At 47.9% G+C, this 14,061-nt stretch overlaps 1 protein-coding gene across 1 annotated transcript in view; it reads left to right on the forward strand.

The window, feature by feature from the left end:
* The window catches only part of SLC7A5 (solute carrier family 7 member 5), a 39,923-nt gene that overhangs the window by 16,606 nt on the left and 9,256 nt on the right, over positions 1-14,061 (forward strand). The window contains exons 3-8 of the mRNA XM_080552211.1: positions 9,032-9,137; positions 9,913-9,957; positions 11,342-11,465; positions 12,580-12,683; positions 13,473-13,569; positions 13,892-14,041. Coding sequence (XP_080408337.1) covers positions 9,032-9,137; positions 9,913-9,957; positions 11,342-11,465; positions 12,580-12,683; positions 13,473-13,569; positions 13,892-14,041 — 626 coding nt within the window. The remainder of the gene's footprint in view (positions 1-9,031; positions 9,138-9,912; positions 9,958-11,341; positions 11,466-12,579; positions 12,684-13,472; positions 13,570-13,891; positions 14,042-14,061) is intronic.

Genomic DNA, 14,061 nt, shown 5'->3' on the forward strand with positions numbered 1-14,061 from the left:
CTTTCTGCGGACAGCTGTTTCATATCTTCTTTCATGCCCTCAAAAGGAGGGGAGAAATTGGTTTCCTACTTAGGACAGCCTTTCAACTTCTTGAGGGTTGACTCAGTATAACTGATCCACTTAGGACGCAATTATTTCACTAATGTAAAAGTTAAACTTTTAAAAGCCTTTGTGTGACTGAAGCTGTGTTGCTTTAAAAGTTCAGTGTCCCAGCCTTAGCGTATTAGTGTGTAAAACCTTGTATTTGTACCCCCATCTGGACAGCCCTCCAGTCTGTACCACCCAAATAGTATAAATAACTTGTGGCATAGACTGGATCAGCATTTTTTCACTCTACTCTTTGAGGAACTAGGATTTTTTTTTGCTTGTTGTTGTGTTTTAGCAGCTCTCAGATTGCCTTCTGCCCAGCCTTCTCTTGCATTTTTTGACCACGCTATTTACCTGGTGAGCAGGCAGCAGGACTCGGCTCAGACAGCACAGCCAGGTTTGGAAGGTGACTGTGCAGGTTTTAGGGTTGTTTCTGCTGGATGCGACACAAAGGTGTGTGGTTGGGTCCACAGCAGTGCTGTTCATACCCAAATCACCCTGCAGGTCATGGTGCAAAGTCACCTAGGAACGAAACCATCGAGAAACATGCTGATCTTTAAGGATGCACTCGTGCTTCTTATATGTAAGGAAATTCAGCAAAAGTTCTGATATATGATTCTAGATTTTTTTTATATATATATCAGAATTAAAGGAATACTCTACCTTCTTTTGTTGTTGATGTTTTAGGGTTACTTGAACATGTATCTAACCCTGAGCAGCACAAGCAGTGAGGTTTCTGGCTGCTGTGCAGTGCTGGGCTACAGACCTCGCTGTGACTCCTGGCCAGAAGTTCTGTTTAAAAAAAAAAAAAAGGCTTTTGGGACTCCAGGAAAGAAAATTTAACACTCAATGATTTTTATTGAGCTTATTGTCCCTTTTCCCTCCTAATGCCTGATTTCTGATCTTAAATTTCTTGTCTGCAGTGCCTCAGTTACCTGTTTTGACGGCGACAGTCAGCATTGTCTGTCTAGCTCCCTTCGTTGTGCTTGTCAGAGGCCAGCAGAGCTGCATTTGCTGAACAAGCACGAGGTGAATTAAGGACAAAGTAGGCAGGTTTAGCTCCAGACGTTTGCCATGGAGAATTTTGACTAGGCAGGGAATCTTGCTTTTCATGTTGCCCTTTCTTTAAATTGATGTGTGTAATACTAGCCAGCACTGGCACACTCCCTACCAATATTTTTTGCCCTTTGTAAAGGGGTATTTAGAGATGTCCTTCTGGCTGGCAAATTTTAAACTCAGCATGGGAGGGTTTCTAAAAATGCAGGAATGAAGATCCAACCATTCAGTCATTAATGAATGCGTTTCGCATGTCTGTGAAGCCTAATAAAAATGCCATCTAAGTACTCCAGCTGCAAAGCAACATCTTGGTGCTGTGTGTGTGTATGCACATCTGGGTGGTACTTTCGTTTTCAAATCCTTTTCCTAGAAAAAAGTCCATTTGATCTCTTTCTCTGTGAGGGTTATTTTGCTAGTTCCTTATCCAGACTTTTTTTTTTTGCAGTGTGTGTGTGTGTGGCTAATCCTGTGATGAAGACCTGAGGGAGTTTACTCCCTCTTCCTTTCCTCTGAGGTTTTCTTCTCTGCTGCCAGTGGCAACATCAGTTGAATGTCCAAGAAAAGCCACTTGAGCCAAATCTGTCACAAGAGCCAAGGACTGAGCAGATAAATTCAGCAAACAACAGAGGAGGGAATACAGCTCTTAGAGGGCAGGATTTATCTTGAGGGGTCCTGCTGAAATGACAGAACTTGCATTTCATGGCTAGTAATCAAAATGTTAGGCTACTCCAAGCCTCTCACACACACATACTAGGAGAAAACAAGTGTTGTCATTGTCTGAATTGTCTTTCTTGTGTACCTACACTTTGTCACTCAGACGTTTAGAAAGAGCTAAGTACTTAGCATAGCTAAAGAAATCTGCCACAAGTTTTCCTTTGTCCAGTTCTCATAACCTTTCACGTTCCTACGGTAAACCCAAGAATGAATCTGAAGAGCAAATCAATATTTAGGACATGGGAATCTTCTGGTGGTGAAGCTGTAGGTGTTTGAGATGCATTTGGAGGCCAAAACCAAACCAGATGGGTGTTCACCCAGTTGGATCATGATTAACTTGCACTGTAGATCCTCTTTGGCAGAGATGAGGCAAAGCTTATGGTTAGTAAACGTTCCTCCAGCTTTTGATTGTGTCCCTACAAGTTGGGGCTGAGGCTTGTGCACAAAAGATTGCAAGAAGAGCGTGCCCTGCAGCTGCCCGTGCTGTTTCTTGTTACGTTGGCATTCAGAAATTCGTCTTTCATAATTCCGAAAAAATATTTTACTAAGAGTAAGCTTTGAAGAAGAGCACAATAGCTTCCCTTACTCACCTGCTTGTTAGCGGAGAGCACGGAAAGTGGAAGCCTGTGCTGAAGGAGGGCACGAACAAGGAAGCTGGGAAAGCTGCCAGCATTCTGCACCTCTAAATCACATCAAGCACATGTTGGAGATTAATGAGGCATCTTAATGCTGGAGGGCTGATACAACACAATTATGTTTTATGGGCCTCTCACTCTCTAATCTTGGATTTCATCTCCAGCCAAAGGTGAATTCAGATGCTGGGGCCAGGTGGGCATGGCAGGTTCGTGTTATGCAGCTTGCCTGTTCTGGTTTGGTGGTTCATTTCTGCTCAGCCAACTTGTTTCTTGCCCGCTCTGCCCAGAAAATTCTTGGCAATTACGGATTCAAGGATAGAGTTCAGTTTGCTGGGGCTTTAGTGTTTCACAAGTGTGAAGTTGCCTGTCCAAAACTAAATAAAATGCGTTTAATGACAACAAACAACAGCAGCGGCAACAAAATGCAGAAGCAGTCAGTGACCTGTGCTGCATGTTGTGATCATTGTAAGCTTGAGTGGCTCTTTCTGCACGCCCTGAAAGCTTGGGTTTTAGTAATGACAATGTGAACTGTTCAGTATCTTATGTGGAGGTTCACAGCTGCATAAACTCCTCAGGGTAAAAATGTGCCTTGACATCTGAAAAGCTTTTATTCCAAGGCGTTGTGGATGTAGCATGTTACATGTTGCTCATGTTGGTTATTTTGAAGGAACTGCCAAATACTGGGCTGGATGAAGGTAGGTGTCTTGTTGGAGCCTAAGGAGTACATCTTACATGTGCCACAGGGCACCCTGTTCTCTCCTGTTGTGAGCTGGGTGGGTGTTAAGGCAGCTGCCAAGAGAGGCTCTGTTGACTTCTCGGTTTTCCAAGTGCAGCTATCCCAGCAATGCAGACGTATTTATCTAGAGAGTAGCTAATACTTTGGTATTTGCAGTTTGCTTCTTTGCATCTCTGTCCGGGTGTCCTCTCCCTCTCTCAAGTCTTCGGGTACAGCAGAAGCACTCCTTGATGCCTAAGGGGTATCAATGCAGTCAGCAGTCGTGTGTGTCTATGCAGGTGTTCTTTTGCCTGCATTTTTATACTGACCCTTTCGCACTGTTAATGGCCTTGCAATTAAGAGCCTTAATATCTGATGCTAGGAGGTCTGGGTGACATGCTGGTGATCTGTCCTGCCCAAATGTTCTTGGCTGTCTTGCACATCAAGCTGTTTGGCTCTATTTAGCCCCTCTTTGCCTTCTCTAGAGCCTGGTCAGGTGGCTCAGTTTTGTTTGTCCTTCTCAATCCCAAGTTTCTATGGATGTGGATTGAACCGATTGTGCAAATAAGCAGAGAAAAACCAAGCTTATGGCAAGTGGCTGGAAACCCAGTGGGCGGTTTGTTTAGGGTTAGCACCTTGCCGTTCATCTGCGCTGATAGGGGCGGACAAGGAGGCATTTAGGAAATACCTTTCCATGCTGTGCTGAGGATCAAAGCGACCCTGTTCTTCCAGGGTCTCTGCATTGCCTCAGTTTTCTGGCTGCTGGACAAGGCATGGGATGTTCTGTGCCGCACACCTGGCTGCCTGCAGTTCAGCCTCACTCCAGGGCTTGCGACGCTGCTCGTGGGTCTGCTTATTTATGTTTCATCAGCAAACGTTGTGCTGGCAGACACGGAGGTTGTGAAAATCCAGGAGGTGTTTGCCCAGGAGGAGGAGGGTAGAAGCAATTCTGGTTATATCAGCAAGATGCAGAGGAGGTAGGAAAGGTAAATAAAACTTGCCTGGCTCAAGCTGTGCTCTGGTGGGCCATTGCAAAAGGAGGAGCTGGAAAGCTCAGGATCTTGGTTCCTGAGCTTTCAGAAGCTTCTCAGGAAGATTTTGTCTGCAGCTAGTGGATGTAGGCAAATTCCCATGTAGAGCAAGGTATGGTGCTTCGGTTTAGGAGGGTGAGTGGGGGGTGTCCTCTCCCACTCCTGTTAGCGTATGCACACACCTCCAGAGAACAGCTAACTCTTGCAGACTCTGGGCTCCGTGAACGCCTTGAGGTCTGTGATAGACCTGATAGGGTGTTGTGGGGCGGTGAATCCAGCAGCACCGACCCTCAGCTTCAGCCCAAAGGAGAAATAATAGCTCTTCGTGAATGGTGTTTACAAAGCACTGGGAGGAGAGGCGTTTTTCCATAAAACAGAAGGAAGCAATTGAAACGAGAGGTGCTATAACCTGTCCACAGCCCGTGATGAGAATCAGAAACGTAACCCAGGAGCTCTGGCTCCTCCTTGGATACTCCCTGCTGGTCCAGGATTTCCAGAGGTGTCTTTCAGACCATTAGCTGACACCCATAAACTCGCCTGCTACAGGGCCCAAGTTTAAAAGCTGCTGTACAGAATCGTAATGCAGAGCTGTGTGCAGAGCATGAAGGCCAGCAACAGTGATCGGAGAGGAGCAAACAGTTTCTGTAAACTACCAAGTGGGCACGTCCCGGGGAGCTGCGAGCTGCCACAGATGCTCTCCTAACCCTGGCGCCTGCGAGCTCCTTATTGTCTTGTTTTTCTGACTCAGTCACTTGAACTTTCACTGCTTTTCTCAGGAAGTGGCTCAGCAGCTGAGTGGATCTTCTCCTTTGGGTTTTTTTTTTGTACATACAACACATTTTTCTCTGGCTCCGTTTCCTCCGTGAGGGAGACGCGCCGAATGCCCCCACCATACGCCCCCTCTCCTGCCGAGTTCTCTCGATGGCTGCGTTCCCTCTCCTCGCTGTTCAGGCAAGTTAAAAATCCTTAATTATGATTAACGGCTTTCTCCAATAGAAGATCGCTTTGCCGTTAAGACTGGAACGGACACGACTGAGGCGTAAATGAAACATTTTTCAAAGAGAGGGTCTGAACATGCCGCGCATGGCCTGAAATAGGTCCCTCCCGCAGGAAGGCCCCAGGTGACCCATCGCTCGCTGGCGCAATTACCAGAGTCTTGGCAGCTGGCAAGATCAGCAAATGGGGTTTATGTCAGAGCTTGTTACGTTAATTTGGTTAATTGTAGAGCAGAGTGCAGCTGAACAGCCAGTTCAAACCAGGTTTCAGATCACCAGGGTGCCAGGCACGGGCAGGGCACTGCCTGGAGAGCGGCGGCGGCTGTCTGCAGAGCCGGCGGCAGCAGCGTGGCACGGAGCGGATGCGGGAGCCCGGGAGGATGAGCAGAGCTCGTCTTTGCCCGCAGCAAAAAAAAAAACATCCCGTTGGGCCGGGATGTGCTCGCTGACAACCCCCTTGCTCTGTGGGAGCAGTTGAAGCCGTACTTGGCAGTCTTGCCTGCAAATTTGTTACCGTTGATTTGATCCGAGGTCTGTCTGGAGGCTTCAGCTGGGTACGTTCGGGCTTGAAAGAGGCAGATGGAGAGCGTCTGCCTGGAGCAGAAGTTCGTGCCTCCGTTTGGAACAGCAGGACCTCCTAAGTGCTCGTATATGAGAAGGGAGGTGAGACAAGCATGCGGCACCATCCAGCCCAGGGTCCCCAGTCTCCAGCTGTGGCCAAGAGCAATCACCTGGGGGTGAGCGTAAGAACAAGGGGGACGTGGTGGAGGTCAGGGCTAGGTGTGGGCACACTCAGAGCTTACCCACTGTATTTTACGGTGCGGCCCAAGCAGGAAGACATCTGGCACACCTTTCTGGCATAGGTGCTGGACTTTGTTGGCTTTTTGGGTGTTTTTTTTTGGTTTTTTTTTTTGCCCCAAGATGTGTAATGTGGTGCTAGTTATGTCTGTGAAGGTAACGCCAGCAGGCACAGGTTGTTATCTTTCTGGTGATCTGCTGGCGGGACAGGGCTTTGTAGCGGTGGCAGGAGGGGATGGCTGCTCAGCCGAGATGTAATCTCAGGGCAGGCTTGGTAAGGAGCCCGGGCTCCTGCCGTGCAACCAGGAAGCAATAAAGCGTGAAGGGAGCAAAAGCTGTGGCAAAGAGGCATCGTGGACCTGAGAATAAGAGCTCATTCTGTTGGAGCAGAAAGATGTCGGTTCCTCCGGTTATTTAATTGTTCACCACCCCTGGGCCGGGGGCTGCAGCGAGATGGGCTGGGTGCACGTTAGGAAGGAGCGTGTGAGTAGTTGTTACGTCCCACCCCTGCATCCAGCCGCCACCTCACCCACCCACAGTGCCATGAAACAATCAGACTTTGTTTTTCTTTCTTTACTCCGGTGCCACTGCCATGCTGCATTTTCTCTGTTTGGTTGTGTGTCCCGGAGGCAGACTGTCCTGACGCGCGGACAAACGGCTGTGCAGCTCAGCGGGCCGCCGAGCCAGGCGCGGACTCTTCCTCGCCCAGAGGCTACAGACGCCTGCTGTCCCCACGTGGCTGGCACTTCCTCAGTCTGGTTTCGGGTGATGTTCTCCTCCCTTCCTGGCCAGCTGCATGAGAGCAGCAGCTCAGCCCTTCCTTGGTGGCCGCAGCACGCAACTTCTGTGCGAGGTTTGGGAAGACAGAGCACAACCTGCAGATGCATCAAAAGACAGAACAGGTTTCTCCGTGAGCTTTTCTCTGTGATAGAGGCTTTTGGTGGAAGCTGTCGTCCAGCTGAGGACAAGAAGGGGAAGTCTGGCCCCAGGGGGTGATGCTGTTTGTGCCCTGGCTCCTCCAGGGTCAGTGAAGGTGGTGATCCCTTGCCTCGGGTGATCCTCCTGGCTTGGTAGAGGTGGTGATCTCTTGGTCCCAGTGAGAGCTGGGTCACTGGCAGAGCACGAGCAGACCTTTGAGAGGAGACATCCCGAGGGGTGTCTGAAATGCCTGGAGGTCTATTCTGCCCTCCCAGACCATCTGCGCATGATTCCAGTAACTAATTATAATCACTGTTAATGAAAAGTGTATCTTATTCCCATAACAAAAGACCTGGAAAGAACTAGCCTGGTAATTATTCAGGAGGTGCAGAAAATAAACTAAGGGAAGCTGAGGCTGAGGGATCGAGCAGAAAGTGATACCGTGCACACCCACCTCCGGCTCAGCATTGTTGTTCAGAGCCAGGCCAGGGCATTAATGCTAAATTAAGATTATATGTCTGAACCTGTAAGCCAGGAATTAAGGTCAAACTTGCAGCATTGCATCAGTCTCTTTGCGTTTCCACCCAGCTCTCCTGTTTCAGTACCTCATTTCATTCAAGCACTGGCAGCTGGGCCCTGCTTTGTAGCCTCTATCAGTTTCTTGACAGATTTTAGACGAGTCACATCAGTGTTTTATCTCAGTTTCTGTATTTTCCTCTGCCCGCTGCCTTGGTTTTGTATCTGCTATTTTCATACTGTTGCTACCAACTGGGGACGTGCGGGGGAAGGAGGATTCAGAGCCCTGGTTAGGACTGAGCAGGAGGGAGAAATGAGGTGAAGAGGAGCGATGGAAAGGATGGGGAACAGAGCCTGAGGGACAGGGGGAGAGGGTGAAAGACGAGATGCAGTTCTCCCACGCATGCAGGGCTGCTCTGTGTCACGGGCACGGATCTGGAGCAGCGCCTCGCAAAGCCCCGCGGATGGAAGGATGCTCCAGCGGTGCTGCAGCCCTTTCACCCTGCTAGGAGCATAATGCCGCGTGGTAAAAGGTCTGTGCATCCGTATTATGTTACCCAGCGTCTGCAAACAGCTCTTAGCAGCACAGAGAGGTGAAACTTCCCAGTGTGACAGGGAAGGAAAGTGCCATTTGAGGAAAAAATGCCGTGTGTTGTTACTATCCCTTTTCTTTCCCCAGATGAGAGTGCAGGGTACCGTGCGCGAAGAGATGAAGGGTTAAGCTCCAGACACTGCTGACCGCCATGTGATGCAGTTGCTTGGGTGATTAGTAAAGATCTGTGCCCTAAGAGGAATCACATGGGCTGTGAGAGGGCTCCCTGGGTGCAGACGTGTGGTACCAGACCCTGCCTCGCTCCCCTTCCTTCCTCACCAAGGGGAGCGAGCGCTGCCTCCGCGGAAGGGAGGGTGACTTCGCCAAGCCAGGCGCGCACATCAAAAGGCAGGGAACAAAACAACCGCAGGGCATTTTAAAGCAAAATAAATAAACCTTTGGCTGCTCTGGGAGACTTCTTACCAAATGTACAATTGGGACCTCTATTTATGGCTTTTTATTTCAAAAGCAGATACATAACAGGAACTTTCGATACTCGAGCCCTAAAGAAGCTAACTTCAGATATTCGAGCTCTGAAAAATCTAACTTCCCACAATCAAAGGGACTGCAGTAGCCCTCTGCTTTATCAGGTGGCTGGAGGAAATCCTGGGTTTTTATCGAACGAAAGCAGCTTTCAGTTGAGAAGACAATGCGGCAATATCTGTTTGCATAGCATCTTCCAGCCGGAAGGTCCCCAGAATGTGTTTTTTTGCAGGGAGCTATCTGGGAGATCACCTTGGTGATAGCACGGCGCCGTGTGAGAAAGTTTGAGTACTTGTTAACGGCTGGCTGCTCGAGATGGTGTATTTGGGCCTGATTATTTGGTGCATTACACCGGCTGAATTAATCACTGTAAAACTGGAGGAATCAGCACAATATAAATGAGTGCAGGTGCTCTTCGACACAGCCCAAAATGCATCAGCACGATAACCAAGTGTCTAACAGCAGTCCTTTCTTGTTTTTCTTCTCTGCAGGTGATGTGACAAGCCTGACCCCCGAGCACTCCTTTGAAGGCACGAAAGTGGACGTGGGGAACATCGTGTTAGCTTTGTACAGTGGTCTTTTTGCCTATGGAGGGTGGTAAGATGCAGTCTTCTTCCTTTTTTTAGTGCTAAATGCTGTAGGTCCTTCCTTTTGTCCCTAGATAGCATTTACAGGAAGCGTGTGATCCAGGACCTTCCATCTCTTGTTACCAGAGCAGAGGCAGCTAGCTGCCCTGGGTTTGCCCAGTAATTTAAATAATCATCCTGCACGTGCAGTTTCCAGCCAAGTTAGAGAAGCACAAAGAAGTGGCAGTGATCGTGGGATTTAAAAGAGGCAGTAGATTATGGGTTGCTCGGTTTATCTCCTGGGTGACACTAAGAAAAAAAGCAGGAGGGTGGTTTTATCTCGTAGAGGAGAGATTTGCTGCATACCAACAGATGAGGTGCTGCAAAGCAGAGACTGCTGCGTCCATCTCTGACAGCACCAAACTGAACTTTGTTGTCAGCCCCTTTGAACACTTCCAAGCTCAAGGAGCCTGCTCCATTCGCAGTGAAAACAGGCTACTTGCAGCCATCCGCGTTGCCTGGAGGGTGACCCTGTTGCTCGTGGGCCCAGCTTTTAGCCTGCAGCCACCTCTCCTCTTGCAAGGAAGCTGGCAGCATGGTGTGCTAGATCCACCAGCACTGTCCAGGGCTTGTGCTTTTGCAGGTTTTGTGCTGTAGATCTTGAACTAGGCGTCACCCATTCTAAGTTTTTCAGCAAGGTTTGGTCTCCCTACCTCACTTAAAATTCCCTCGCAGACATTTAAGATGGAGGGTTTCCTTTACTCATGGACTGACCAGAATTTATCACTGTTCTTTTTCAATTACAGGAATTACTTGAATTTTGTTACAGAGGAGATGATAAATCCCTACAGGTAGGTGTGGGTCTTGTGATGATTTCCATGGGAGGAAAACTTGTTTTTCTTGGGAAGGCCTTTCCGTGTGGCTGTCTTGTGCGTGTAACAAATTGCTAATCAGCCCAGAAGCCAAGATCTCTTTCTAGGGAAATGGAAAATAAGATAGGCTAATAGCATTGTTCTTCCCTGGATTAGGGGAAGGGGAATAGTAATCTCTGTATGAGAAGGGCTGCTGCTTACACAGCTTTCCTGTACTGCTGATATTATCTCTGTTGTTGTAAAGCCCTGTTTCCTTGGCATGGCACCTCTCTGAATTACAGGCGAGGAAGAGGCACTTACAGCTTTATTACTATCTTGTGTAAACTCCCCCAGCAGTGTTTGCACGTACATGTATTTGTCATGTGCTCTTCCTTTTCTGTCAAGCATTAGGCCGCCTTCTGCACTGCTCATGCCTTTTAGAGCTTTGCAAGGGGACCTGGTGAGATGAAGATGTGCCACACCAGAGTGAAAAATAGCTTTTGCTTGTAGGGAAGGTGCAGTCCTTCTGTCAGCATGGGCTTTGGGATCGGTTGTGCAAGAGCCCGTTCCTGGCTGACCCTGGCCGTGATTAGTGCTTACTGGGAAGTCTAAGATTTGACATGTTCTTTCCTTGACAAACATAGTTATAAAAAAGTTTTTGCAGCTCGCAATTATTTTCTTGTCTTCTGAATGTGGTCATGGTATTTGACTCTCACCTCCAGTGGCTTTGAACTCCACTGGACCAATTATATGTAGAATTGAGCAGGCTTTCCTTTTTCAGTTTCTGCTCACAAATGAGATTAGGCTATTGGGAAAGGCAAATTCGTACCAACGCAGCCTCATCTTTACAGACCCACTCAGCTTGTGTTTGAACTCACTTGCTTTGGAATTCATCAGTCCAAGCAGCTGCACAGAGCTTAGAGCCTAAAAACTGCCCACTCAGTCCCTGATCTTTCCGTCTCCCACAAGAAAGCCACCAGCACAAACACTTCTGTCTTGTCCAGAAGAATGTACGTGCTAATGCTGCTACCTACGAAGAGACATGGGGGGTTATTTTTAATTGATTGCCTTTGCAGTGGTCTTGGATTGCTGCTTGCCCAGACACCCAGAGTCTCTCCATGTAAAAAGTCCCTTCTGCCATAATCCTTCACTTTACATCTGTCAGCCCTCCAGGCTATCACCGTGTGGGCATTTTCTCCTCTCCTGGAGGAGCAGAGTGTGGTTGAGAAACTGTGTAAGCTGAAGAGCCAAAGAGGAGCAGAATGGCTCATGCCAACTTTAAGTGAATGCAGAAGGGCTGCAGCACGAGCCCTTAGCATTCCCTGGCATCAGTGGCTCTCCTCTGAACTGCAGAGCTCCATTACAATTTATATTTTCTTCCTAGAAACCTGCCTCTGGCTATCATCATCTCACTACCTGTAGTCACTTTGGTTTATGTGCTGACAAACTTGGCTTACTTCACAACCCTGTCGACGGACCAGATGCTGACGTCCGAAGCCGTGGCCGTGGTAAGATAGGTGCATTTCTGATATGACTCATCTGTTTTTCAGGGCTGCTCAAATCAGACTTGCAATCTCTGCATACATCTCCTAGGTTGTTCCACGGTGGTCATGGCTGCTTATAAAAAAAAAATAATGACAGGAGATAAAGAGCAACTGTGACGGGAGCAGGGAGGAACAGCATGCTACCAAGTGGGATTAATCTCACACAATAGCGAGGGTGGATGGTCAGTTAGCACTGCTCTCCGTTCGTAAATACGCAAGGTTGCTGCTGGCTGCATGACTTACCATCAGTTACCAGAGCATGATGTTTATGGGAAAAGGTCGCTCAGTCAATACTGAATTAGACTGTTCTCTCTCTGTATCTTCCTTGTTTTAATTAAGAGAGAAAGACAGTGCTTCTATTAATTAAAATGGCATTGCGGTCAGAAATCCTGATTGCTTCAGAAGTAAGCAGCATGGTATGACCTTGCAAACGGAGTGTGACCAGGATTGTTTAGTGCTTCAGGGGGAATCTCCTGGTCCAGGGTAAGTTGGTCTGGGCCATCAGGTGACAGCATTCCACCCTTCAGATTAGGGAAAAGCCTCAGCTCCAGTCCAAGTACACTTTGGGGAGTTACTGGAGATACCAGCCTGCGTTGCAGTACTCTGCTTGTGTTCCTTCGCATGTCTGTCGAAATCAGTATGATTATGATGGTCTGAAACTGCAGTGAAGCAATGTGGGGTCAGTCTGTGACATAAAACTATGGCTCTGGGTCACTGCGTTTATAAGGAGCTGTGTCCCAGTGTCCTTACTCAGCTCCACACGTGCAGTTGGCAATATCTGAATGGCTGAATCTGCTCGCAGTTTTCATTTGGTCTTGAGCTTTTGGACAACTGTTCCAATAAACCTTGTCTCCTGACCCTGAGGGAAAGGCTTTCTGCTGGTTTTTTGCAATTCCATAAAATGCTTTTTGAGGAAGGAGGAGCAGCAAATGGCGAAGTGGAAAAATCCTTAATAGCTTGAGCTATGAAACCATGTTAATTGTTGAGATTTCTGCAAATGTTAAACTTCTTTAGGCAGCTGTGAGTTCTCTTGGGTGTTCGGGTGTGACGGGACTGTCTTGTTGCCCCTCCTGTTTAGGACTTCGGGAATTACCACCTTGGCGTCATGTCCTGGATCATACCCGTCTTTGTTGGCTTATCGTGCTTTGGATCCGTTAATGGATCTCTCTTCACTTCTTCCCGGTACTTTTTTTTTGCTCAGTTTTGTGGCATTTGTTTACAAGCAGTGGTTAATGCCTCTTGGTTTGGAATAAGTGTCCTCTGAAGAGTGGCTGTGGGTAGACACAAAGTCTAAAGGGTCTGGAGGCCATGTGGGGAATGATGGAAGAAAAAAAAAAAGCTTTAAAATCATATCCAGTTTAAAAGAAAGCCTTGCAGTGGTCTTAGTTTTCTGTCCTCTGGGCAAAGTCCTGTTGAAGTTATTAGAACATAAACAAACACAGGCTTGAACCTCAGCGGCATTGCCTGAAAAAATGGTTTTAATGAAAACCAGAAACTTACGAAACTTCAGGACTGAGAATTCCTCCAGAATGGGGAGGAAGGATGGGGCAGGACAAGGACTGAGGAGATTCCAGGTCAGACACGCATCTCCTGGGTTATCTTAGGAAAGTCTCTTAATTGTTTGCTCTGGAAAGGGGGATATAAATGTATGATTTCTTGCGTTCCTCACCCATCTCCAGCCTTCCTTCTAAGGCAGAGATTTCCCGGTGTGCATACGTGCAGAACCCCGTGCCAGGGGCTCATCCTGGAGGGCCCCACTCTTTAACCAGTGACTACCAAAAGAAGGCACAGTTGGCATCATGCAGTGCACCACTAAGGTGGAAAACTTGGAGTTTGGGCATTTCAGTCTTGCTGCCTCAGCACTGTCTAGGCTGATCTCGAGCTGTCCCTGCTTGTTTTGTGTAGAAGACAAACCCCAGCCTGGGGCTAAAGGTTGCAGTGGTGATAACTGCTCTGTCTCCCTCACCTCAGGCTGTTCTTCGTGGGATCCCGAGAAGGACACTTGCCTTCCATTCTGTCTATGATTCACCCTCGGCTTCTCACTCCTGTGCCATCCCTCGTCTTTACGGTAAGCACCTGGCTCTGTGATGATAAGCATTGACCTGGTATTGAGAAAAGCACTGGGGGCACGATCCCATCAGAGTATTCCGAGAGGGACTCCAAACACAGCCATTTCTGCTTTTCCTTCCCATCATATCCTTATATTCCACTTCTGTTTTGAAATCATTCCAGGCACCAAAATAGCATAAAATAAGTTTTTTCTTTTTTAAAATCAACCTGCTTCTTTTCTTGGCAGATAGCTCTTGTAAAATTCCCACATTTAGTGCTATAATACCTGCGGTTTTGCCTACTCTTCCCTTTGCTAATGGCTTTTATTTTTCTGGATGCAGTGCATCATGACCCTGCTCTATGCCTTCTCCAATGACATCTTCTCAGTCATCAACTTCTTCAGCTTCTTCAACTGGCTGTGCGTGGCTCTGGCCATCATCGGCATGATGTGGCTGCGTTACAAGAAGCCAGAGCTGGAAAGGCCCATCAAGGTGAGAGCAGTGCGGGAATT

This window comes from Anser brachyrhynchus (genome assembly GCF_964034855.1).
Source record: "Anser brachyrhynchus genome assembly, chromosome: 12".
NCBI classification, from domain to species: Eukaryota; Metazoa; Chordata; class Aves; order Anseriformes; family Anatidae; genus Anser; species Anser brachyrhynchus.